This window comes from Fopius arisanus, unplaced genomic scaffold (genome assembly GCF_000806365.1).
Source record: "Fopius arisanus strain USDA-PBARC FA_bdor unplaced genomic scaffold, ASM80636v1 scaffold00022, whole genome shotgun sequence".
Taxonomy (NCBI): domain Eukaryota; kingdom Metazoa; phylum Arthropoda; class Insecta; order Hymenoptera; family Braconidae; genus Fopius; species Fopius arisanus.
The window spans coordinates 140,635-166,221 of NW_011887761.1; the positions used below are offsets into that span (position 1 = coordinate 140,635).

At 43.0% G+C, this 25,587-nt stretch overlaps 3 protein-coding genes across 3 annotated transcripts in view; all 3 read right to left on the reverse strand.

Annotated features, from left to right (window-relative positions):
* Window positions 1-6,268: 6,268 nt before the first annotated feature.
* On the reverse strand, window positions 6,269-6,787 carry LOC105264518 (uncharacterized). Its single transcript, XM_011301450.1, has one exon. It carries the CDS (start codon window positions 6,785-6,787, stop codon window positions 6,269-6,271), a length of 519 nt encoding a protein of 172 aa, XP_011299752.1.
* Window positions 6,788-8,451: 1,664 nt separating this feature from the next.
* On the reverse strand, window positions 8,452-9,651 carry LOC105264519 (DEAD-box ATP-dependent RNA helicase 42-like). The gene is made up of 2 exons (XM_011301451.1): window positions 8,853-9,651; window positions 8,452-8,699 (listed from the first exon to the last, which is right to left on the reverse strand). Exons 1-2 carry the CDS (start codon window positions 9,649-9,651, stop codon window positions 8,452-8,454), a joined length of 1,047 nt encoding a protein of 348 aa, XP_011299753.1.
* Window positions 9,652-15,449: 5,798 nt separating this feature from the next.
* sip1 (septin interacting protein 1) overlaps window positions 15,450-25,587 on the reverse strand; it is a 34,314-nt gene continuing 24,176 nt past the window's right edge. The window contains exons 4-6 of the mRNA XM_011301404.1: window positions 24,173-24,783; window positions 15,918-16,075; window positions 15,450-15,828 (exon numbers count right to left, since the gene is read on the reverse strand). Coding sequence (XP_011299706.1) covers window positions 15,580-15,828; window positions 15,918-16,075; window positions 24,173-24,783 — 1,018 coding nt within the window. The 3' untranslated portion in view covers window positions 15,450-15,579. The remainder of the gene's footprint in view (window positions 15,829-15,917; window positions 16,076-24,172; window positions 24,784-25,587) is intronic.

Consider the following 25,587-nt stretch of genomic DNA (forward strand, 5'->3'; position numbering starts at 1 on the left):
GCGATGATGATACGATTTCATAATCAAATACCAGCAGAGTTTCAGCGTTCTACTCGAACTTTATCAGAATTTGATAAATTTAAAGCGGTTGAATTTCAATTTTTATTGCTTTATGCTGGGCCCATTGTTTTCAAGAAAGTTTTGATGAAGCGTGTCTATCAGCACTTTCTTTTCCTCCATGCTGCATCCCGAATCCTATGTTCTGAAACATTAGCCACCTCAATGCATACAGAAGCTAGAATTCTTCTCAAGAAATTTGAACAATTTCGTCCCGCTTTTTACGGCAAAGCAAGTATGATTGGTCATATCCACAACCTGCTTCATTTGGCTGACGACGTTGAAAATATGAATTGCTGTCTTTCCAAACTGACTGCCTTTCCATTCGAAAACTGTTTAGGAAAGATAAAAAAACTATTGAGAAGTGGTAACAGGCCACTTTCTCAAATTTGTCGACGTTTATACGAAATTTTTATAATCGACCTGAAAAAAATTCGTCGTCCACCAGCTGTGGAAATTTTAAGAAAATTACAGCCGGATGCGTCTGAAAAAATTATTACTCAACGATTAAAATATAAAGGACGAATTAGAACATCGAAAATTCCAGATAATACAATGCTCCTCGACAAAGACACTGTTATACATATTGACAGCATTTACCTCGCTCATCAGGGCATGAGTGACAATTGCATTGCAATGAGTGGATCCACACTAACAATTTCACAATCACTGTACGAAAACCCATGTGATTCAGAAATCTTCAAAATGTGGGAGGTGACTAGACGTCAAGGTAGACGAATTACATGTCGATTAACCTCGGTAATCAATAAAGTGATTTTCGTTGATATGAGTGATGCAAGTCAGGAAAAACTCTTTGTAATACCTTTTCTACATATGTGAGGTGAAGGCTTTTTAATGTGTGAATAAATATGGAATTTCCTTCTTGTTCTACCAAGGTTGTGATGGATCGATGAAGTGCGAGTGAATGCATTAATTAATGCAATAAGTTTAATTTTTTTTATAATGTTACTATTATTCTAGTTCGATTACTGGATTTTAATTACCCTGGCGGACCACTCGATAGGGGGAAATCGAGTTGTGCACTGAGTCGATAGGTGTTCGAGCTTGAGTCGATGGTAATGTGGATCCACATTAACATCGACTCAATCTCGAACAAACTCAGTGTATTGCATAAGGAGTGCTGGGCGTATTCAACAGACGATGAAATAGCATGTCAGAAAAAGGCCATTGAAGAAGCAAAGACTTATCGTATGAAAAAAATACCACAGACTTCGACAAAAGCTGCCGAGGAAGAGTTGGAAACTTTTCACGTCGACCTCACAGCTCCTGCTGAATATATTGATAAACAAATTGCAGGTACACTAATCATTCTATTTCGCCTGTCTGTTCTTATCTTATTTGCTGAATTCTTAAATTATTGAAAATTCAATCGAATTTAACTTACAATTTTCAGTATCAATAATTGTTTAACATGGACATCGAAAATTCCATTGAATTATTTAGTTGATTGAAACCACTGATTGAATAAGATCTTGATGCTGACAAGGTTGAAAAATCAATTGATACTGTTGCTGAAAATTAAAAACAAATTCCAACACTTCTGTATAATTACAACTAGTTTTCAGCAGCAATGCCATGATTAGACAATTATTAATCACGTCGGAATGAAAAACAAATAGGGGCCCATTGTATGCAATCAATTATTTAGTTGTACTGGTAAACGAATCTATAAGATCCCAGGTTCTCTCTGTCTTGAGTAAGTATGTAGAATGTATTTCGATTTTTCTAGAAAACCATGATCGGTATGTCTGTCGATACCAATCGTACTCTAGCCAGATGCTTAGGTGAACTTGTACGTCAAGTCGTCACAATAAACGTAGCAAAGTTCTTAGTACCCTTGCAGGCTACTAAGGATTAAGTTGTATTCAATGAAACATCACTGGGGAAAATAATAAAAGGTAAAATTTTTTATTGCCAATCTTTAAAGATCAATGAAAAAATTATCATCATTGAGAAAAAGAAACAATAGTAAGCTCAATTTTTATTCCATTCTCGAGAATTAGCTGAGTCAGCTGGTGACTCACACCCTTTTCTTAATTTAATGGCGAAGAGTACTTTTTAGACTCATTGATTTGACAAAAATGAATAACGTAAAATTTACTTTCACAGAGATTTACCGTCGGCGATTCGGAAAAAAAAATAAACCACTGAAGACTAATAACAAGACTACAGACTAAGACTAAGACTAAGACTAAGACTTATAACAAGGGCCTACAGGGAGTATTACACAATACTAAATATTGGCGTGGAGGCCGTGCTAGACCATTGGAGGACTCTAATGACGAGGCCGAAAGGGGAACCCCACAGGAGTCATCAGATGATTTTGAGACTTCTACCGTGGATTGAGAAAGTGTAGAGGGCGGTGAGACCGTATTTTTTCATGAAAAAAAAAAACATTAAAAACTTCTAGAATATCCCTCGTTACATATTTTTATGGATGTGTTGAAAATAAAAATTTTCTATTCAATTTTTGGAGTTATTTGATAAACTCAATTCCACCCTTTTTCTCACAGGTTTCCAACAGGGTACCTATGATCCTACTGATAGATGCCTTGTAGGTTACTCCCTACGAGTAACCCGTCGGTTAACTGCGTGACGTTTTCGTGAGTGCCCTATCGGTTGTTACCTATATGTCACCTGTATCTACGTCGGTCACCACGCACGGGTAACCTAAGTGAAACCGACGAAATTTTTACTCGGGCCTACCAACCCTTGGGAAAAACCGGAGGGAATTTAAGTTTCATTTTAGAGCCAACCGGACCCAAAGTTCTTGATTTTTATATAACCATTAGCACCCTTTAGACAATTCCCCCCGAAACAAAGACCTCATTAAAAGAAAAACAACTCAATTCCCAGGCATTTTACAACTTAATCCATCGCCAGCCGTGTGACCCAAAGAAAATTCCCTTTTTTCTTGCCATAAACATTACAGTCTTGAAAAACAGGGAAAATTCTCCCTAAACACTCAAGTTTTCTCCCACCAGAAAAAAGGTGGATTAAGGTAGAGGGTTGAACCTTTCTCTGCCAATCAAATGCGAACTTTCGTGTTGTGAAAATTCCCTCCCTCGTCTTCCTGACACACTCACCTAAATTAGCAAGAAGAAGAAGATCAGTTCAAGACGAATAGTGACAGTGCAAACATTATCCAATTTTGTACTTCAAGTATCCTAACTTTCGCTTGTATCGAGACTAACCATATCGCATCCTAAAATAAAAATAAAAACTCAAGTGTCAACCATCATCCGAACTCCATAGTGTTCAAGTGTTCACATAATTTTATCCCCTTCCGGTGATTGCAACCATACCTTTAAAAAATATATCGAAAAACAGAAGAAGAGAAAAACAATCACCTCAACCCCTCGAGTGATATTAATTTATTAGCTCGAGTGTACCACCCTATGGTGGCACAATGGGAGCCATGTTTCTAAACCTCGGCAGCTCTGAACTACGGGATATCGGGACCAGAGACTTGAACGATACGCATTGGAGTTTGGTTCTTTGGAAGAGCGCGAGTAGCGACCGTTCCATCGAGGAGTTGGAGATTTAGACTCGGACAATAAATTATTGTATGGAAAGGAGACCTTTTTTTTCTTCTGCCCTTTCTACCCCGTTCCGGGATTAATCGACCCTCCCCCCTGCCGCGCCATGTGGTTGCGTGCGCCGCCTTCTAAGCTGTATCGCATTTACAGCCGCCCCTGCGAGGTTCGCCTATGTGATCCAGCTCCCTGGCGATTGAGGGAACACGCAATAGCGTGTATGTTGCGTGTATGTTGCGTGGTAGTTGGGTGGTAGTTAATTTTATGCTTAAAAGGGCCAAAAATCATAAAATTAATATGAACAAGTTAAATAAATATTGAAATATTAATGATTTGGGTCAGTTTACGGTAATTAACTGGTTTATTTAAAGATATTATAATTAATGAATAATATGGGGGTATTGTGCAATGACAGACTGCTACGGGAGATCCCGCTACATGGCAGCAGTGTTGAAATACCACAGGGGTCTGCAAACCTGATCGTTCCCTTGATCAGGTTTTCCTTTACCATTCACTGTAGGGTTTTCTCTCTGGAATATTTTTTAAGAAATCTTTTTGAATTATTTATAAAATTTAAGTGTAGGGTGCATAAACATGAAAAAAATCCGTGATTTTGATTTTTTAAAAATTTGATTTATTTTTTTTTCTTTTCTTGTCTTCGGTGATTCCTGAATCCTCCTGAAATCCAATGTCGCCCATTTTCCAGCGACAGCAGGTGTTCGAGAAAAATACGCTTCCGTTCATTAATGGTTTGACTCTCTGTGATAGGCTTCGTTTCCTTTTTTGTTCGACTTCTTCCTACGATTTTCAGGTTCTCCCCGCTTCATACAATTCGCAAGAGCGGGAGCTGCGAATACTTATCCTTATGCTTTATAAGTAATTTTAAAATTACTTATAAAGCATAAGTAATTTTATACTTATCCTTATGCTTATAAGGATACTTATAATTTTAAAATTACTCATAAAGCATAAGGATAAGTATTATTTCATAAGTAATTTTAAAATGACGTATAAAGCATAAGGATAAGTATTCGCAGCTCCCGCTCTTGCGAATTGTAAGAAGCGGGGAGAACCTGAAAATCGTAGGGAGAAGTCGAATAAAAAAGGAAACGAAGCCTACCACAGAGAATCAAATCATTAATGAACGGAAGCGTATTTTTCTCGAACACCTGCTGTCGCTGGAAAATGGGCGACATTGCGCGTTTGAGCGAGAGAGGGCCTGAAGACTGCCATGTGGGACCTCCACTTCCGGCATCCGATATTCCGCTCATTCATTTCTGAGCCTATATCCCTCCCACCTGCCTTTCCCACCCCGCTCCCCCCCGTCCTGCCACTCTTCCTTTCTCTTGCTCTACACGCACCCTTCATCCCTCGTCCCACCCCCACTGACACTCACCCATTCAATCATCAGTCACTCCCCTTCCGTCCTTTTCCCATTCTATCAACCATTCTTCCCCACCCCCGTTCTCCTCTAGTATTTCACACACTCTCTCCCATACGCTCCTATTTTCCCCCTCTACATTCCTACACTCATCCAACACATGCACCCACGATTCCTCGCTGTCCCCGCACCTCCTGCACCTTTTCCTTTCCTCCCAAACTCATTCTCTCTCTCCTTTCATACCATCTCCTATCTGAACCTCGCTAACCTATTCCATCTTTCCTCACTCCACCCCTTTCTCAGGTACTCCGGTAGTCCCTCTGGCCAAATTCCCTTGTACCATTTGTTCGTCTCCGATTTCATAATTCCGGTCCATGTCTCCTTCCTTTGCATATCTTCTTCCTTTCCACTTCCATCCTCCTCCCCTTCATTCTTCTTACCTTTATCACCCATTCTCCTCCACCTTATACAGTCTCCTCTCCTCTTCCCATTTCGACACCTTCGTCCCTGACGCCCTCCCCTCAATTTCCTCTAAGCATCTCCTTGCTATGCTGCTTCCTTTCCCTCCTCTCAGCTTCTCCTCGAATTTCCATGCTCTCTTCATCGCCCTTGACCTTAGCTTCTCCCTCTTCAACTCTTCTCTGATCATGTAGCCTGGCACTCCCTTACTCACTCCCAACACCCACTTCATGTATCTCTCCTGCATCCTTTCCATCGTTTCCCTCTCTTTCCATCCCCAGATCTCGGCCCCATAGCCCATCACCGACCATACCAGCGAGGCAAAGAGCCATAACCTTCTACTCCAATCGTCCTTGAATCTCCTCTTTCCTATTCCCCACACTGGGCCCATCGCCTTTCCCGCTTTCTCCACTCTACTTTTCACTTGCCTCTCCTGCCCTCCATTCTTCCTGAACCAGTAACCTAGGTAGCTAAACTCGTCCACCTCCTCCACCTCCCTCCCAGCCATTTTCCATTTCTCTTTTGGTCTCCTCTCTCTTCCCGCTCCAAACACCATCACTTTCGACTTCTCTGCATTTATTATCAAGTCCTTTTTTCCCATGTACTCCCCCATAAATCCCATCATCAATTACATTCCCGCTTCATCCTCTGCCAGCACCTCCATGTCGTCCGCGTACGCTAGTGAAAAGATTTTCGACGCCCCTAGCTTTACTCCACCCTTCCATTTCTTCCTTAGTTCGTCCTCCAGATCATCCAGCAAGATGTTAAATAGGATCGGGCTCAGTGGGCACCCTTGCCTCACTCCCCTCGCTGTCTAGAACTTCTCCGACATCTTGCATCCAATGCGAACTTTGCTTCCCGTCTCCCTGTACATCTCCTTCGTTCTTTCAATCAACCCCTCCGAAATACTTCTCTCCTTCATTGCCTCCCACAATCTCTTTCTGTTCACCGAGTCAAACGCCGCTTTCAGGTCTATGAAACAGGCCACCAACTTGCCTCCCTTTTCCTTCATCTGCCTGTTCACCAGATAATTTAAGACAAAGATGTTATCCATTGTTCCCATTCCTCTTCTGAATCCCGTTTGATTCTCCGGCACCATTCCTTTCTCTTCTACCTCTTTCTCTATGGCCCTCGTCAGCTCTGTCGCATAGATTTTATACAGCGTTTGCATGAGTGTAACTCCCCTGTACTCCTCTACTCCCTCTCCTTCTCCCTTCTTCACTATCGGCGCTAACAGCCCATCCTTCCACTCTACAGGCCATCCCTCCCCCTTCCAGACCTTGCTGCATATTTTCCACGCTACTCTTTTTATCCCCCCCCCCCCTCCTTCCATACTTCGTTATCTATTTCATCCTCCCCTGCCGCTTTCCCCCTTTCAGCTTCTTAATCGCCCGGTCTACCTCCTCGTATGTCATTCCCTCCACTTCCCTCTCTGCCAACCTCCTTCCCATCCCTACCACTGTCTATTCCACTCCTCCCAATAATCTCATAAAATATTTCTTCCAATCCTCCAGACCTATCCGTTCGTTTACGCTTTTCCTTGCTTTTCTCTCCCTGTTCACCACCTCCCACACCGTTCCCGCCTCCACTGCAGCCTTCACCGCCGCTTCAAACCTCTCCAACTCTTCCTTCTTCTTCCTGCCGCAAAGCTTGCTGTATTCCGCCTTCCTTATCCTGTACTCTTCTCTGTCTACTTTGCCCTTCTTTGCTTCTCTCAGCGCCATTCTCACTTCTTTCTTCTTCTCTACACATTCATCGTCCCACCATTCCTTCTTCCCTCTCCTTCTCTTTTTCCTCCCCTTCTCTATCTCCTCCTTCAGTGCCCTAACCCTAGCCTTTACCTCCCCTATTATTTCGTCAGCCGACATCTCACCCCATCTTACCTTCTCGAGCTCTTCCCTTAATTCTGCCTTCTCCGCCTCTCCCCAGAGAGATATTTTGATCGGTTTCTTCTCCTTGCCTTTATCCATTCCACCTGGTCTTCTCCCCCCCCCTCAGGGTCATCACTAACGGAAAATGGTCCGAAACACACTCTTCCCCAATCACCAGGTTATCTATAATATCCCTTCCTCTCTCGTCTGTGATTACATAATCTATCACAGATCTACTCGTTCCCTCTTCTCTGGTCCATTCCCCCTCCTCATCTCATTTACAATTTCCATTCCGAATCGACCATCCTGATTCATCTAGTGCATTCAGTAGAATTCTCCCCTCCTTGTCCACTGCTCTCATATCTTTTGACTTCCGCGACTCTTTCTCCTCCTCTATATCCCCTTCGAACAGCCCTCCTCTAGTGCCAGTTGACGCATTGAAGTCCCCCCTAATTATCGTTGTAATCCCTCTCTTTCCTCTATCGTTGTAATCCATCTCTCTCCTAATCCACTCTATCTTCTTCGCCATATCCCTATTTACATAAACTCCCACTATTTTGCAGGCCCAGTCCTTTATTTCTATAATTCCCTCGATCCAATCCTCCCTCTTCTCCACCCCCTCCCACTCTCCTCCGCTGCATAGCTCACCCTTGATCCCCATCTGCATGCCTCCCTTCGCTCTCCCTTTCTTGTGTTCTCTCGTCGCCAGCCGCACCTTCCACTTGAAATCCTTCGATAGCTTCCTTCGAACTCTATCCCAACCTCTCTCTTCCAACCATGTTTCCATTAGCACCACAACATCGTTTTCCTAAAGCCTCCTCCAGAAATCCTTATCCTTTCCCTCCAGCCCCTTCACGTTCCAGAATATAACTCTAACTTTTGCTCTTTTACTCCCCTTTCTAGCCACCCTCCTTAATGTTCCCCCGACGCTTGTTCTCCTTCTTTTCCTTTCTTGGTCTCTTCTTGCACCTCCATAGCCTCCGCTTCCTTATTTCCATTTTTTCCCTGCTCTCTCAGCTCTGGCATTCTCTATTCTTCTCCCTTTACATTATACAGCTTCTCCGTTGCCTCGTCGTACAGGCATGGCACTCCGTCAACCCATATCATCCCTCGCCTACTAGCTACTCTACTGTTCGTCTGTGTTTCTTTCCACCATCTCCACCTTCTCCAGGTTCCACAACATTTTTCTCTCCTTTCGAGTTCTATCATGGTCTACTACCTCCTGTCTCCCTTTAAGGCTTGCCCTACTTCCCATGGTCCATCCTTTTTGCTCCTCGTTCTCCAGTTCCACCACAACTGATCCACTCCCCTTTTTGCCCACCCCCCCGAATTTCTTAACCCCTTTGACAAGAACTCCCTGCACTTGCATCACCTCTGCGAATAATTTTTCCACTTCCTCTCATCCATCCCCAATCCCTAGCTGAATTTTCCTTACGATCAAGTTCTTTTTTCTTCTCTCCCTTTCTTTCTTTTCCTCTTTCCACTCCAGATCCCACACTCTTCTCTTCAACTGCTCGTTTTCTTTACTTGCCTTCCCTGCGCTCACTGCATTCCCGTTACTCTCTTCTCCTCCCATCCTCAATCCCTTTACCAACTCCTCCAGCTCATCCATCCTACTCCCCTTCTCCTCTAACCGTCTGAGTCTGACATTCACTTGGGCTATATCGGTTTTTTGCTCCTTCCTCATCTCTATGACTGTCTCTCCTATATCCATTATCCCTTCTTGCATTCGCTTTTTTTCCTCCTCCCATTTATTCTCCCACTTCTTCCATTTCTCATTCATTACCCTTATCTCTCCTCTAATTCCCTCTCCCTCTTCATTCGCTTTTTTCAGTGCCCCCACAGTATCTTCCCTGAAACTCCGCAACATCTCCTCTATTCTCTTCAATCTCTCTTTATCTGCTCTCTCGCTGTCCTCTTTCCTCCTTTTCCCATTCTGTTCGCCCTCCTCATCATCTTGTCTTCCTCTTTTTCCGCTCTCACTTTCATTATCCTCTGTCTCGCTCGCTCTTTCCTCCTCTCTCTTTTTCTGCCAAACCCTCAGAAGTGGTGACGCATTTCTCCCCCCTGCCGTCGCTCTCCTCAACCGCTCAGCATTCGTCCTCCTACCTCTTCTCTTCGCCTGAGCTCCCTCTCCCCCACTCATCCCCCCGTCCGATCCGTCCGAAAACTCCGCTGGCGACTCATATACCGACTCGTTGCATTCCGGCGCTCCCCCCTCTTCGTTGAGGCCGAGCATCTCCGTCCCATTCTGATCGCCTTCCTTCTCACTCTTTCCCCCTTCATAACCCGCTTTTCCGATGTCCATTTCCTTCGTGGATATCATCGTCCTGTACAAGTGGCTCATCTCTCTTCCTGGTTCGCCTTTCGGCCACCTCCTCCTACTGTCGCCTCTGTGCCCACCCGCCTTTTTCCCGCCAGTACCTCTCTCCCCGCAGCCCCGCTTACCGCGCAAAACCCCACTAACCCTTTCTACCTATTTGCCCTCTCTTACATTCTCTTCCTCTCTTCACTCTCACCCCTTCACACTTTTCTCTCTTCCACACACCCCCAACCACACTCTCACACACGCTTCCACCTACCTTTCAAAACTAACCTCAAATACCTGGTCTTATTTCCCACACTCTTTCCAACTCCACAACTTTCACACACCCCTTTCACTCACTCCCACTAATTTCTTCTGCTACTCTCCCCTCTTCCCAACCCGCCAACCCTCTCAAAACTCCACCAATATTGCTTGACAGCAAAAAATAATATCCCTTACCTATCCCACTACTATAACCTCGCAGTCCGGAAACGGAAGCATTGATTATTCACTTATCTTCCTTGCTTGAAAGAGTACGGAAGAGAGAAAGAGAGGTAGGGAAAGAGACAGGTCAACTGGCGAAAAGAGTTTCACGGGTCTTTTTATCATTTTCGGGCTTACAAATATCCAATGTTGTCATTCCGCGCACAAACACAGCGGAAATGTAACGTCACAGAAGCCGGCAACGCAAGCGATATATATAGATATAGTGGACTCTCGGAGTAGAGATTCTCAGCGCGGAGATATATTGAGGAGTGGAGTCGGAAGATCGCGTCTACCTTCTAAAATATAAGGGATGGATAAAAATGTTTTAGATGAACTTTGTTTCATATTTATGAATAAAAATTATGGAAGAAAAAAAAAATTTTTCATCAATTGGATTAGAAGTTACCCTTCCTATTTCATAGTAATTGTTTGAATTAAATTATGTTGTTATGAAAATATAATGACTCAGATTTTTAACTATTTTTTAACATTATTTGAAATTGATCGGACATCATTGGTGCGAATTTTATTTGAATTGAGCTGCTTCGACTAAGTACTATGTGAACGTCTAATCACAGCTCTCAGTAGTCATCATAGCGCACCAAACACAGGATCGTGTGATTCTGGAAAGCATTGCCACGCAAGTCAGGATATTGGAAACGGACACCTGTCGTCGGGACTTCCATGACTACGCTGTGGTTTTAATTTTTTTCTGGTTACCATTTAATTTGTGTAACACTATCTAATCCAGACTCCAAGATTTTGGATCGTTCTCCGTACATTCTGTAACGGAGGTATTTATTTGACTTTGTGGGACCACTGCATCTTTGTCTACAAGGCTGAGACTGGTGAGTGGTGGATTTTTTTTTTGTGAATTTTGTTCGATAAGGAGCGAGTTTGAATTTTGTGTTAATTACTGACGTTTTGGTCCGTGGAGATTGACGCCATTTTAAAATTTGAATGACACTCGCCCCTTGTTCTGTAGAGTTATTTTGTCGCGGGTGCAAATTTTTTCTTATTATTCTCAGTTATTGGGAATTTTGATTGGCTTTTCTTAGTTGAATTTAGTGATTCTGATATATTTTACATTAGAAATATTGGACTCTCGTTTCGCCTTCCGTTGTAGTTGCAATATCGATTTCTGAATACCTCGGCGGATTATCTCTCTCGAGGCCATTTGTATTTTCCTCTAGAATTTAGTCTTATATTTTTCGATCTCCGTTTGCAAAATTTTTATCGTATTTATTCGGAAAAATTATCGGTCGACGATATTATCTTGGATTTCATTCTTATTCTCGCCGTTTACTTTGTCACGCCAGATTCTCGTGGCACTTGTATATTCCTTTACCGTGCTAATTTTGATTCTTTATAATTTTGAGTAGTTATTTTATATTTTGACTTTTATAGTGCCTAATTTTGACTTTGATACTTCTATTTGACATGTATTTTATTGATTAGTACGTCGTGGTTAGGGGAATAGCATTGTGTCGAGTTTAGTCGTCCATTTATGTTGTTTCGTTATTTATGTTTGTACTTTCGCCGAGAATTGAGGCCCGAATGTAATAGAAAATGATGCCGGTGATTGTTAGAGTCGTTCAATTCGTTGTAGTGACGATTTCTTCTATAAAATTGTTATTATTTTACCCCCCAATTTGAATTATCATTTTTAATAGTTTGGACCTAGTTATCTCACAATAAGTCCGGGCGCAGCATCTTTGGGACCCAGCCGTCTCAGCGGTTGTTATAGTGAGCTATCGGTAGCTGCTCCTTTTGTCAGTTAACATTTTCTGTTTTTGGAGGTTTTAGGAGAAAACGTTCTGGTGCTCAACTTTTTGGAAAATTTTGTTATGCTGGACGCAGCCCATGTAGGGTTGTACAAAACGGCCACTCATTGAGCGGAAGTCGGCACAAAGTCAGCTGATGATCGGCGCCGATCATATTTTATATTATATTTTTCACACCTGCTCGATTGCGATCATCGGCCGGAGAATAATATTTAATCAGGGCCCCGATGATCGGTGAAGACATCATCGATCAATGAACGGCCGATCATCGGGACCCGATGATCGGTTGGGACATCATCGGCCAATGAACGGCCTTTCATTGGGGCAATGATCGGGCAACCGACTTCCGCCCAATGCTAGGCCGTGTTGCAAAGGTCGGCAAACCCTACATGGGAGAGGATGTATATTTGTCCCGTCTTCCGCAGAGGGCAAAATACGTTACAACGGATGTAAACATTGAGTGAACCAACGCAGGCCCCGATCTGGCATGCCCTAATCAGGTATGCCGTATTCCGACCAATTCAGGCCCTGATCTGGCATGCCGTAATAAGGTATACCGTATTAATACCTTATTAGAGCCTGTCCAGCGAAAAGGCCTGTCGTAGAAATTTTCTACTCGAGGTCGGCCACCTTGAAAAGAGGTAGTGAGAGTGAAAAAACGGGGTGAACATTCATAGGTATAGATCGGCTCAGAATTACTGCCTGAATTGATTTTCATACACCCGTAGAGATTTTTGTTCACCTTCCCAGCCAGTGACGCGTGGTGACATTGTCGATACGCGTCGGTCTTCCTTGAAAACTGTCTCATAAGGCTTTGTACAAATTGCAATGTTAATTTTTTTCTTCACATATATCGGTGTGGACAGTCGAGTTGGGGCTTTTGAAATACATTTCGAAATTACTTAAAGAATATCCTCTAAAAAATTAGTCTCTACGTACTATTTCCTTTTACTCCCATATAATTGCTACAGAAGTTCCTTGAGCGAGAAGTGAAATTTCTCCTACAGCGTGTTTCATTCAAATTACAGCCCACTTGGGCATCCTTAATTGTACATTTCTCTATGAAACGCTTCTATAGGTAAGCGAAATGAGAGCAAATTAATGGCAGCAGGGTTCCGTAGATTTTGAAATAAGCGTTTATTATGTTGAGGATGCGTGGGTTTACTGGGCGATTAATACAGTGAAGATGAACGTCATGTCGGTTTGTTGTCAATTGATGCCTTTTTATCATAAATATATACATTGTTATAATTGATTATCTCATTGTCTTCACCGCGGTCTCCACTGCTACTAATGTTCGTAATATAACGTCTTATCTCTTTAATCAACTATCAGCGATTGTTCTGCCCTAGTAAACTTTTTTGCCTTAATTTAAGAACAATTACATTTTCTCACATTAAGAAAATGAATGTTTAAAAATTGTTCAAAAATAAATTTCATTTTTTTAGGAAAATTTTTCGTAGGGAAATGTTAAGATCATTTCAATGATGTGTAGAATTTGAAATAACGAGATAACGATGACAATAATCACTTATAATGCCATAAGAGTTTAAAAATTACCCGGCATTTACCGATAGATTCGTTGCAACCAAATGAGGGAGTCAAGTTTTTCAGCTTAAAAAATCACAAGCGCGAGTGATTTTTCTTGAAAAACTTGATGAATTTATTTGTTTGCAAAGAACGTTGAGGGAAATGCCAGATTATTTTTTCGACCCAAATGTCGGACAATAGAATCGCACCATGAAATGAAACTCACAGTTAAGAAATAAGAATCTCATGACTGGATAATGCTTTGTTTTTTATATAGCAACTACCGGAGGGAATTATCAAAAAATCATAAGCATCATACGATATCTACCACGTGATATCGAATGGTGCAATTTTATTGGTCGATATTTGGGTCGGAAAAATAATCAGAAAGATTTAGCATTGTATGACGGAAACATCCATGTTATCCCCTTACATTTGTCCATATGTATGGACAATTAGTTTTTTTTTTCATAAGATCGACTGTAAAATTTTCCGTTTCCCAATAAGAGCATTGTAATCAATCAAATTGAATTTCATATGATTCAAGAAGTCCAAAAATCCAATGTTTAAAATGGTTCGTACGCAAGCGCACGTGTTGGTGTGTGTAATAGTTTTGTAAAACTTTATCTCACATTAGGCATTAGTGTATCCGTGAAATTATTTTTTTTTCTCATATCTAAGTATTGTTGAAACTTGTTCGCAAATATTAATAAATATTCAATTAATCTATTAATTTTTTAGATTTGTGTGTGGTTTTAAAAATTATTTTTCTACGAAAACTGAACAAAAAATGTTATGAAATACTGCAATCATAGCTTAAAATAGTATATTTCGTCACTAGGCCGTTAGGAACTTTTCTGGCGATTGCGAGATTACAGTCCACGGCGAAGCCGAAGAATGCAAACGCAATCCTGAGAAAAGTTCTTTTCGGCCGAATGACGAACAATATAACCGCTGCGCGGTCGTAAAACCGTGCCTACCAACTGGATGATGAAAAATTTGTATCGAATGCCTGTTGAATAAGTTGGAAGATGAGAGTGACCACAATATCAATAATCGCTGTCAATATATGAGAAAGATTGGCCAGAATTTGTACTTTGAAAATAGCGAGTTCTGGGTATTCGCGAAATTGGGATGATAGTTTCGATGCTATACTGTTGAAATAAAAATAATTAATATGAATGTTGAAATAGTTTTTCTGATGGCCGCATAGGAAACGTATTGCTAATTTATCAGTAAAAATAAGCATATTATATGTAGTGAGAGAACAGTTCCCCACCTGTTCTTTTATCAGTTTGTCTTACATTTAATTAAAAAACTCTGTCAACCTCATTTCAATAGGAATTAAAATACCACTATTACAAAAGAATGTTAAGTACTAAAAATGTTTTTTTTTTGCAAGAAATTTTTCCATTTGTAGAAGATGCGAAGAGTTTTCAAGGCTTCAGCAACCACACCAAAAGATCCGACATGTTAACGTGGGCGCAGGATGTCCATCCACTCTAAGACCCGTCTCTTCGTATATATCCATTTCTCACCGCTTTCAAACGTAAGAGAATAAAAAAAAAATCAAAATGCAAAATAGCCAACAAAGAGAAACAGAAGTTACACACACATTCGCCGAGTGTATTCGTAAAATCCATGGCGATAGTGTTTCTCCGTTGTATATCTCATGACTTTCCATACCGAGATACATTTGAGCTCTCTGCACAGCATCATACAGGCGCTTTCGTTTTATTTTATTCTCCTCAGCTTGACGGTGGAATTAAACCAGAAGCGCCTACACACGCATTCGGTTTCGACTGGTTAGGCAGAAATGTTTCACCCTGCCCACGCGCCCTCGTTACACTTCGTGCATATTATTTATCATTTTTTTATTTCTCTGGTATAGTTACGAGTACTTTATGCTTTTGACATAAATGGAATTATTACTTTGGGATTCTTTTGTTTCATTTTTTTTAGCCATTTATCAATTACCGTTTTTATTTAATATGATATGATAGATTAATAATATGAGTCTCTAAGTACAACATTTCCGTTTACTGGTATTTAGATAAATAGTCAACATTCGTGAAATACAATACGTAAGTCCTATCCACTAATTGATTCAGTGTTCAGCTAATATTGTAACTAACGTATTAATTAATAATTAAAGTTCTGCCATGTCTAAAAGTGCATTGAGATGAGTGGGAACCCAACTGATTCCGTTATGGCATACAAATAAGACATTTCCATCGACGTACGCCTGTATATTGCCAACTTTATACACTTGTTTAGCGTCCCTTTGTCGGTTTGGAATTGGCATAAAGAGTATACCTCGCTCTTCGCATTTTTTCTGTACCAGGTCTTTGAATCCCTGGGGTATCTGCGACGCTGTTCGTACAGCTTCTGCAAGCCTCTGCAAATGTAGATTGTAAAAAATATTATTAATCAATAGATTCATTGGGATATTGAATAATGTCATTGAATTTTGTATGGGATTTTTACCTCGATCCTTGGCTGTGCTGCTGCTGGAATTTGTGTCATCGTTGGTTGTATACGTTCTAAACTGGTTAAATAGGATACTTGCTCCATGGCACCAGGTTGGTGACCCTGGGGAGTTGATACGGCACGATTCATCATATCTAACGCTTTTTTGAAGTGATCTATAAGTAAGCGATTGCATATATTAATTCAAATTTATGAATTCACGTCATCGGGATGAACATATTCATTCATTCATATTCCTTCATCTCGAGTTGTAGATGGGTGTTCTTTCTTTGCAAATTAACTGATGAAAATATTAAAAATGTAAGAGTCATTTCAAACGAGTAATTCTATGGTGACTGAACAAAATATTCCGTAAAACGTTGAAAATATGAAGACACAATTATTCTTTGACATTTTCTGCTTTTGGTTACTTATTGATCTGATTTTGATGGTAGAAATCTGTGAAAAATTGGTTCATGACAAGTCATGATAGGCTGCTCAATTCTCACAGATCATGAGAGCTTCTAGGAGCTCCTCCACTTTTTCATGGTATAACTAGTTGTAAATAATAACCGATGTGCGATGGCCGTGCGGTTAGAGCGTAGAGGGTTGGCACATGAGATTCGTGGGTTCGATTCCCAGTCGGGTAAATGCCAGGGGTTTTTTAGAGATAGAATTCGCTCTAACTTGCACAGATTTCATCGTACGAGCGGTAGTCTCGAAACAGACGACTGTACCTGGCCAAGGTTTTTTCCCATGAGGTTTTCCCTTCGGCCCTCGGCGTAATTGCGGTACAGGGGGAACTGGGGATGGGAAATGTAAAAGCCCGAAAGGGTATACATGTGTGGACAAGTTTAGTTTTTTTTTTTAGTTGTAAATAATATGATTCCCATCAAAAATACATATATAAGAACTGTTCTTCACAAAATCTCGAATTTCCGAAATTTCAGGTTTTTTCAAAAGTTGATGAAAAAATCTCCTTCTGAAAAACAATGTCATTTGTGGCGTTAAAATCAGTGAGCAATATAATATTCTAAGCAGTACAAATTTAATGGAAATTAAAAGTGAGTTTTTTTAAATAATCACAATGACAACCATTATGTGGTGAATGGATGGAAAAAATTGGAATTGCAAGGAAATAAAACATCATGAGGTTTGAAACCTCACGAGTTGACATATATAATAAGGAGTTGAGCAGTTGAGTATTCTTCATATGCTGGTAATGCGCGACATCAACTGTCGCTCGTGTCGCCTCAGGCGTTATTCTAACCGTCAAAATTGTAAAAAATCAATTAAGTATACTGAAAAATTCGAAAACTGAAGTTTTGAAAATCTCCCAATGGAAAAAAAACATGGGTTGAACCTTAATCAATCAATGTTTGGCAAAGTTTTTTTCTATTGAAAATTGTTCAGCTTGGCCCTTTATTTGATTTCATTTTCTTTTGTTACATAGACAATTATTCCAAAATTTGATATGGGATATTTTAGTTAAAAAAAAAACAGTTTTCAAAATTTTCAGTTGTAATGATAAAAAAGTGGAGAATTGCTCTTATATTACATCTCATATAGTTATCTTTGCTAATAAATTAACAATATACTACCGAATGATTATTTTTGGAATTATCATTCCTTTTTGTTAATAAGCTTTAATTTTTATTTCATTAAGACCCGGATGGACCATCGAACGCGATCTTTTGTTCAAATTTTATCTTGTTAGTCCAAAATATATTGAAAATTTTTTCAGAAACTTCCGCTCTTCGATCATTTTTCGTTTCGTTCTTCTGAATCTTTAGATATAGAAAGAAATATTTTTCAAGAATTAGAGCCTGAAGTTTAATTCGAGATTTTCAGCACAATCCAGAGTGTTGGATTCGAAATTCTTCGCCTTTATATAAAGTGTTGAAAAATGTTTGGAGAACAAATTTCAAACAAATTCTGTGCTTAAAAGTTTTCTCAATGTTGAAAAATGGCGGTCGTTTGGTTTTTCTGGAATGCCAAGGCAAGTAAAAAACCCTATATCGCAACAAGCCGGAAATAATTGAAATACTATATCCAATAGCTCCGAAACTAATCGTTCGATTTAAATCTCTGACTCAACGACCTTCCCAACCCTCAGTATCCTCCGACCTTCCTAGTCACCAAAACCCTCATGACTTTTGCGAATCTTATGACACTTCTATGATGAAGACAGATAACCTCATAGCAACTCCCTTAGATACCCTCATAGGCAGAGGTGATACTGCTACACGGCGCGTCCCCAGGTGGCGGATAGGGGAAAGCTCGTCCTCTCCCCAGAGACAGGAAGGGTAGGGGCGAAATAAAATAGCCCCCGCGGACCAAACACACTCTTCGATGGACATGGACTTACTTAAGCCAGCCACGTTTACGGTGCAGGGGAGGGATACCCCAGTGCAGGCGTTTGAGAGTGCGAAAGCAGGCTCTCTTACGTCTTCAGCAAGCGACTGCAGCACCTTGGAGGTTGACCACTTGGCCTCCACGGTGTTAAAAACGACAAGTGGGGATCACAGGGGAAATCTCGGTAAGGGTGGTGTTGACTTTGCCAGCGCTGCTGGCGGAAAAATGGCTCTGCCTCAGGCCCAGCCCAACCAGCAATGGAAGGTCGTTTTTTCTAAACTCGAAGGTCTTGTTTTCGGACTGCATGATGTCATCCAGTCTAAAACGAATGTGCACCGGGAGATAAAGACAATGGTCACTTCTGTCTGCAGCACTGTCTGCAGGCTTAAGGAAATTGAAGCCAAACTGAATAGTAATCATGTTGCCACGCGAGAGTCGGACCGAGAGACAGTAGTACCCCCACCTTCAAGGGCACGGCTGGATTCGGAGACGACCATCAAGGACTCAGACGTGGAGGACGAACGGGAGTTTCGAAAGGCCCTTCGGAGGAAGAGGTCCAAAGACTCCCCAGGGACGCCGAACCAAGCCCCAAAAAAGACGAAGCAGCAGACCCCAGCTGGACAGGACATGACGCCTCGGGTGCCACCCCAGAAGGCCACCACTCAGCCCGAATGGGTGCTGGTCACGGGGAAAAGGAAAGGACACCTAACCAAGCCTGAGGAGAGGAGAAACGAGAGGGCCAGAAGAAGAAAACCGCAGAGCAGAAAACGCAGGGGGCCAAAGTCAAGGCTTGACGCCCTGATTGTGCGCCCAGTCGATAAAGCTCAATATTGTGACATCCTCCGACGTGTTAAGAAGGAGGTCCCAGCCGAGCAAACCGGCTGTATTCAGAGCGTTCGCCGCACGACGACAGGCGATATGCTCCTAACACTCAGGAAGAAGTCATCGGATGGAGCGCCCTTGCTCCACAGGACAATTGCAGATCTCCTCGGGACGGAAGCCACAGTGGTGAGTAAGGAACCCCAGGTCGATCTAGAAATCAGGGATCTCGACGAGGTAACCACCAAGGAGGAAGTTCTGGCGGCTCTTCGCACGACCGTGGGGAATGAGATTCCCATCGACCCTGGAGCTGTGAAAGCCTTACCGAGGGCGTTTAGAGGGATCCAAACTGCGATGGTGACCCTTCCAACGAGGACGGCGGGGAAAGTCCTAGGGGATCAAGCAAGGATCAAGATCGGCTGGGTCAATTGCCGAATCTTGAAAGTGGAGAGGCCACTTAAATGCTTCAGATGCTGGCACTATGGTCACCTGGCGATGCACTGTAAGAGCGAGACCGACAGGTCGCGACTCTGCGTCAAATGTGCTGAACCTGGCCACAAGGCCGTCGACTGCACAAGGGCGCCTAAGTGCGCGGTCTGCGCCGAATCTGCAGGGAAGTCGAAGAACTCCGACCACATGGCGGGTAGCGGTAGGTGTCCGGCCCTCAAGGCGGCACTTCAGAAGTTGACCAAAGCGAAGTGATGAAAGTACTCCAAGTAAATCTCAATCACTGTGAAGCAGCACACGACCTTCTTAGGCAAACGGTGCGTGAAATGGGAATAGACCTGGTGTGCATCTCTGAGCCTTACCTGCAATTTGACAACCATTGCTGCTTCAGCGATAGGAGCCAGAGAGCGGCCATCTGGAACTGTCGGACTCGACCAATCGAGATCTCCAACAAAGACAAGGAGTATGGGTTCGTGCGAACCAGAGTAGCGGACATATATGTCTACAGCTGCTATGCCCCGCCGAGCCTTTCCATCGAGGAGTTCTCCGCCTTTCTCGACCGACTGTCAAGGGATGCGAGGCTGCACTTTCCCGTGGTCATCGCGGGAGACTTCAACGCCTGGGCACTCGACTGGGGGAGCAAGGAGACGAACGCTAGAGGACAGGCCTTGCTTGAGGCCATAGCTCTGCTGGACCTTGTCCTGCTTAACACCGGCGACGAGTCAATCTACGCCAGAGGAGCAGCCTGCTCGATTGTGGGCCTCACCTACGTGAGTGGGAGCCTCGCAAGGGGTGACCACTCATGGGAGGTGAGCGAGGCGTACACAGCGAGCGACCACCGCGCCATCTGCTGGGAGTTGGCTACAGACCGGAGGGGTAGACAGAACACACCCAGGGCCAAGGTTTCTGGTTGGAAGGTAAGCATGTCCAAGCTCCGGTGGAAATGCTGCTGAGAAGGCAGCTGCAATGATGTGCCGTGTCAAACGGGCCTGCGATGCCACCATGCCCAAAAACCATCATCCACTCGACGTCCACCGGTCTACTGGTGGAATGAGGAGATTGCGGCACTACGGAGGTGCTGCAATTCGGTTAGGAGGCAGGCGCAGCGCGCTCGGAGGAGGCCTGATGGGATGGCACTGCAGGAAGCCTACAAAACAGTGCGCTGCAAGTTTGTGCAGGCAATTAAGACCAGCAAAGCCGCTGCTTGGAAGGAGCTTATTGGCCAGGTGGAGGACGATCCGTGGGGCAGACCGTACACGGTGGTCATGGCGCGACTCAAATGTCAAACCATGCCATCGCCTACGTGTCCTGTCCTGATGGAAAAAATTGTCCGGGAACTTTTTCCCAGTCAGATGGATTTCAGGCGTACGACCGCGCGGAGTGAGCTGCTATCTATACCTCTGGTGATCAAAGAACAGCTGTTGGAGGCTTGTAGCCGTATAGGGTGCTGCAAAGCCCCTGGTCATGACGGAGTCCCAAACGCAGCGCTGAAGACCGCCATACCGACCCTACCGGGGCTTTTCCTGGAGGTCTACAACACCTGCCTCGTGGAGGGTGTCTTCCCTGTAATGTGGAAGAGGCAGAGGCTGGTTCTTCTCCCGAAGGGAAAGAAGCCGCCGAACGAACCGTCGTCGTACCGCCCACTCTGCATGCTGGACACAGCAGGGAAGGTACTGGAGAGAATCGTGCACAGGAGAATTGAGGCCATCATAGACCCACTGTTAGCCGGAAGCCAATTTGGGTTTAGACGGGCGTTCTCAGGCGCTCGGTGGTGCAGGGGCAGCAAAAGGTACGGCCTGGTGGTGGCGTTGGACATCCGCAATGCATTTAACTCCGCCAGGTGGTCCTGCATAGTGGATGCACTGGACAGGTTCGACGTACCGGAGTACCTGCGGAGAGTGGTTGAAGACTACTTCACCGACAGAACTATTGTCTACGATACGTGTGAGGGTCCTGAGGAGTATAGGGTCACAGGGGGCGTACCACAGGGCTCGGTGCTGGGCCCGCTTCTATGGAACTTGATGGACGATGGTCTACTGAGGGTAGCCCTACCCCCGGAAGTGACACTGGTGGCGTTTGCGGATGACGTTGCGGTGGTGGTCGTCGGTAAACACCTTGACGACATACGCCTGGCCTTTGAGAGGGCCCTTGAGTCGGTTCACCGCTGGATGGAAACCGTTGGGCTATCCCTGGCGGAACACAAGACGGAGGCTGTGCTGGTCTCGGGTAGGAGGACCTTGGAGACGATCAAGCTGCGAGTCGGGGACTTCGAGCTCACTTCCAAGCCGTACATTCGGTATTTGGGGGTGATGATCGATGCCCGACTCAATTTCAAGCAGCAAGTGGAGCACGCCACTACCAAGGCCTCTGGTGTTCGGGCGGCACTCTCTAGATTGATGCCGAACGTTGGTGGACCTAGCCAGCGAAGGAGAGCGCTGCTGGCATCGGTGAGCACATCGGTGCTAACCTATGGCATTGCCATTTGGTCGGAGGCGCTTCACCCCCAGGTAACCAGACGTAGGATGGCGACGGGGTACAGACTCAGTGCAATCAGAGTGGCCAGCGCCTACCGCACGGTATCCGATAACGCGATTGGGGTCATCGCTGGGATTCTACCGGTTGAGATCCTGGCAGAGGAACGAAGATGTTTATACCGACGGAGGGAGCGACTACCATGTGATGCATCCCAAATCAGAAGTGATGACACAGCTGTGACGGAGGTGGCTGCTGGGGCTAGACACAGAAGCATTGCCAGCTGGCAAGCCAAGTCGAGTGGCTCGCGGAAAGGAAGGTGGACTCACCGCCTTATCCCGGATGTGAGCATATGGATCGACCGACAGCATGGTGAGGTGAATTTCCATCTCACCCAGTTGCTCTCGGATCATGGATGTTTCTGGGAGTATCTACAGATTTGGGCATGAAGATTCGCCAGATTGCCCGGTCTGTCCAGGGGTCACCGAAGACGCTGAACACGTCTTCTTCTCCTGCCCGAGGTTTACACCTGGCCGCTTGCGCTGGGAGGGGAGGATAGGCGGGCCAACATCGCCCGGAAGGTTGGTCGCAGTCATGATCTCGAAGGCTGATGCCTGGGAGGCCACGAGTGACTTTGCGGCTGAGGTAATGAGAGAGCTCCGTAGAGATGAGCTCCAAAGAAGGGAAGCAAGCGCTGCTAGCAGGGTGAGTGAGTGACGAACTTGTCTGATTGCAGGGAGAGCGGACCAGGGCCGATGATGTCTCCCCCCGCGAGGTAATGCCTGCCGGCGGTTCCGCGGGGGAGGCAGGGACAATGGGACGAGAGGAAGAAAAAGGGGGTTTACTCAGTAAGAATCTGAGATCTGGCCTTGACTGACCAAGGCCAGAACCTATGCAAGGTTCCCCAAAACCTCTATAAAAAAAAAAAAAAAGATACCCTCATGACAATTACCGTAGCAATCCTCATAATACCCCTATAGCAACTCCCATAGTCTCCATCCCTCGGGGCAACCCGCTTAATGACTCCCTTACTTCTAATTCTTTTTTTTTTAACTATCAATGAATAAAAGAATCTAAGCTAGGCTGAAGATTGAAATTTCTATTCAATAAATATAACAACTCGGCGGAATAGATAGGTGACATTAAACATTTCATCAATTTTTTCATAGAGGAAATTAATACTCTTCCACACATCCTATCACTTGAAGTTAATGGTGTTGAAATAAATTCTTTCAGCCAACATTGTATGTATCTCCTGACTGCTATACGCAGACATCTTCGACATCTTGTAAGAAACAAAATTGAATTTCACAGAAATTGAAAAAAAGACTATTTCTGTCACCTTCATCTTCGAAACCAATTGAGGGAACATTCGGATAAATTATTTAAGCCGTCATTCAATTGATTCGGATGTTTTTTGTTCAGTTGTGAAAAAACAGAATTTAGAAAGAAATTGAAAATAAAATAAAATGGATGGATGAAATCAATTTTTATTAATGGCGATGGATAGGGCCCAATTAGACAAGCTTCGATTAGGTAGAGATGAGGGTAAGCAATTAAAGGAAATCACTAGAAAATTAACACATACACATACACATCCATACATATGTTCGGACCGGGTCTAAAAACTGAACTTTCGAACTCCTTGGGTCATACTGATTTGATATATGACAAGAAATAGGGTATATAAATTTGGTCGATTACAAAGCCTCAATTCGGAAGCAAAAATTGTTAAAAGGGGGTAGAGTGAGACATTAATTTTGGGACATTTGCCACATTTACTAACAGAAAAATTAAAAATACAGAGTTTACCAGCTACCGTGATGAGAAAGAAGCATACATTTGACAGTGAATAACCATATAGAATTAAAACGGACTGTCAACTGTCACCAACAGTACACTTTGTTTGTTTAATTGTTTAATTGTTCAATTGTTTATTATTTTTCGGTAAACTCAACAGATCCCTTGGAATCAATGTCTTGATTTGCTACGCTTCAACAATTTTTCCTCTTTTTTATGTATATTTTTTTGTAACCATCGGAGTGCCCTCGGCATCAGAATTTGAATCCCAAATTTAGAAATAGTGTACACCGACAAAATAACATGCAAACCAAAGATTACGTTCCATACATAGTACATGCGACTATTAATTTCTTATTCGAATGACTGAAGCGTCATACCTTTGACAAGAGGTTCACCCAACAGCTTCTCGTTTAACATTTTCTTCCAGCCCATATACCAATGTGTAATCTGATCATAATTCGGGGAATGATTGAGCCATAAGGCCAGCACCTGCAGCCACTTAGGGAAAAAGAACTTGTCAAGTATTCCCACCATAATATGAGAAGGTATGAGGGTCGCCCACTCATGAACCCAGTTCCACTGGTCCAAATGTTGCTGATGAGGATTAATAACAAACTCCGACAGCGCAATTTGCAATTTGGGAACGATATTCTTGACGAGAAAAGCCTCCATATCTCCATTGGAAAAAACTTTGGCCCAGGGTTGAAGCATGAGCCTAGCAGACCTGTCTGAGGGATGCCAACCCCCCAACGCAGAACCCAATTTCCTTCTAATTATGGGATAGATCAGAGTGTCCATTCGGTTGCCCATTAGAGGCAACCAAGGGTGAATCCACGTGTGGATTGGAACAGTGTCGGTCAAAGGGTTCCACTCCTCGACTTCTAATGTCAATTTGGAGAGGACAAGGAGATCTAAAATATTTTCGAGGATCCAAGATGATAGTAGCGGTGTCCAACACTCAATGAGTTCAATCAAAGGGTCTGATTGCCTGCAAAATAAAACCGTTAAAAGAAATATAGTTACTTGAACCATCATTGTTTCGTCTATCAATTTTACAAATTTTAGAAAGGTTTTGTAAACATTGCAAAACTATTCTTTGCAGACCATTTTCTGAATTGACAAGATGTCATGTTTTTTTTGTAAACCCACGGGCTTTGCAAAGATCTCTAAAGTAGGCTGCATATATATTTTTTTGATTGTATTAAAGAGAATTCATCAAATGGAAATAAATTTTTACTATCGTTTTAAGAGCTGGATAGAAATTTATTGCCAACATGTTTGTTGTAATTAAATAACTAAATGAATGGTATACAGTACCTGTTTTGGAGATAACAAACATCATACACGCTGTACCAAAAATATTTGAAAAAATTCGCTGCAGAATAGTTCTTCTCTTTTTGTCCAAACTTTTGGATAGAATAATGTTAAACAATTGGAGTGGTCTCCTCTCGATACAGTTATACAAACATCATCAAGACGGATTAAAACAAAAATGAAATTAGTCGAGTCGAAGCAGGCATCAACAAAAACGATTTTTTTGGAATCGCCATATCTCCGGAAGCGTTTCGCGGTTCATGCGGAATTTTAGCTCAAATGCTGACTAATGAACCGTTGGACAACAATCTTTTTATAGAAACATAAGAGAAAAAAAGTGGAGAATTGCTCTTATAATCGCACATTATACCTATCATATATGTGTTTTTGCTAATAAATGCAATCTCGTTTCGAATGGTTATTTTCCCTATTATCCTTTTATAAATAAATTTTAATTTTGATTTCATTAAATTTATCG

Bases quoted from the DNA above. Each gene is read 5' to 3' on its own strand.
- LOC105264518 (XM_011301450.1), bottom strand. From the start codon at position 6,787: ATGGAAGGAGGGGGGGGGGGGATAAAAAGAGTAGCGTGGAAAATATGC.
- LOC105264519 (XM_011301451.1), bottom strand. From the start codon at position 9,651: ATGATATCCACGAAGGAAATGGACATCGGAAAAGCGGGTTATGAAGGG. The intron at 8,700-8,852 runs GTAAAGAAAACG...AATTATTCGCAG, and splicing joins AGTGAGCGCAGGGAAGGCAA to AGGTGATGCAAGTGCAGGGA.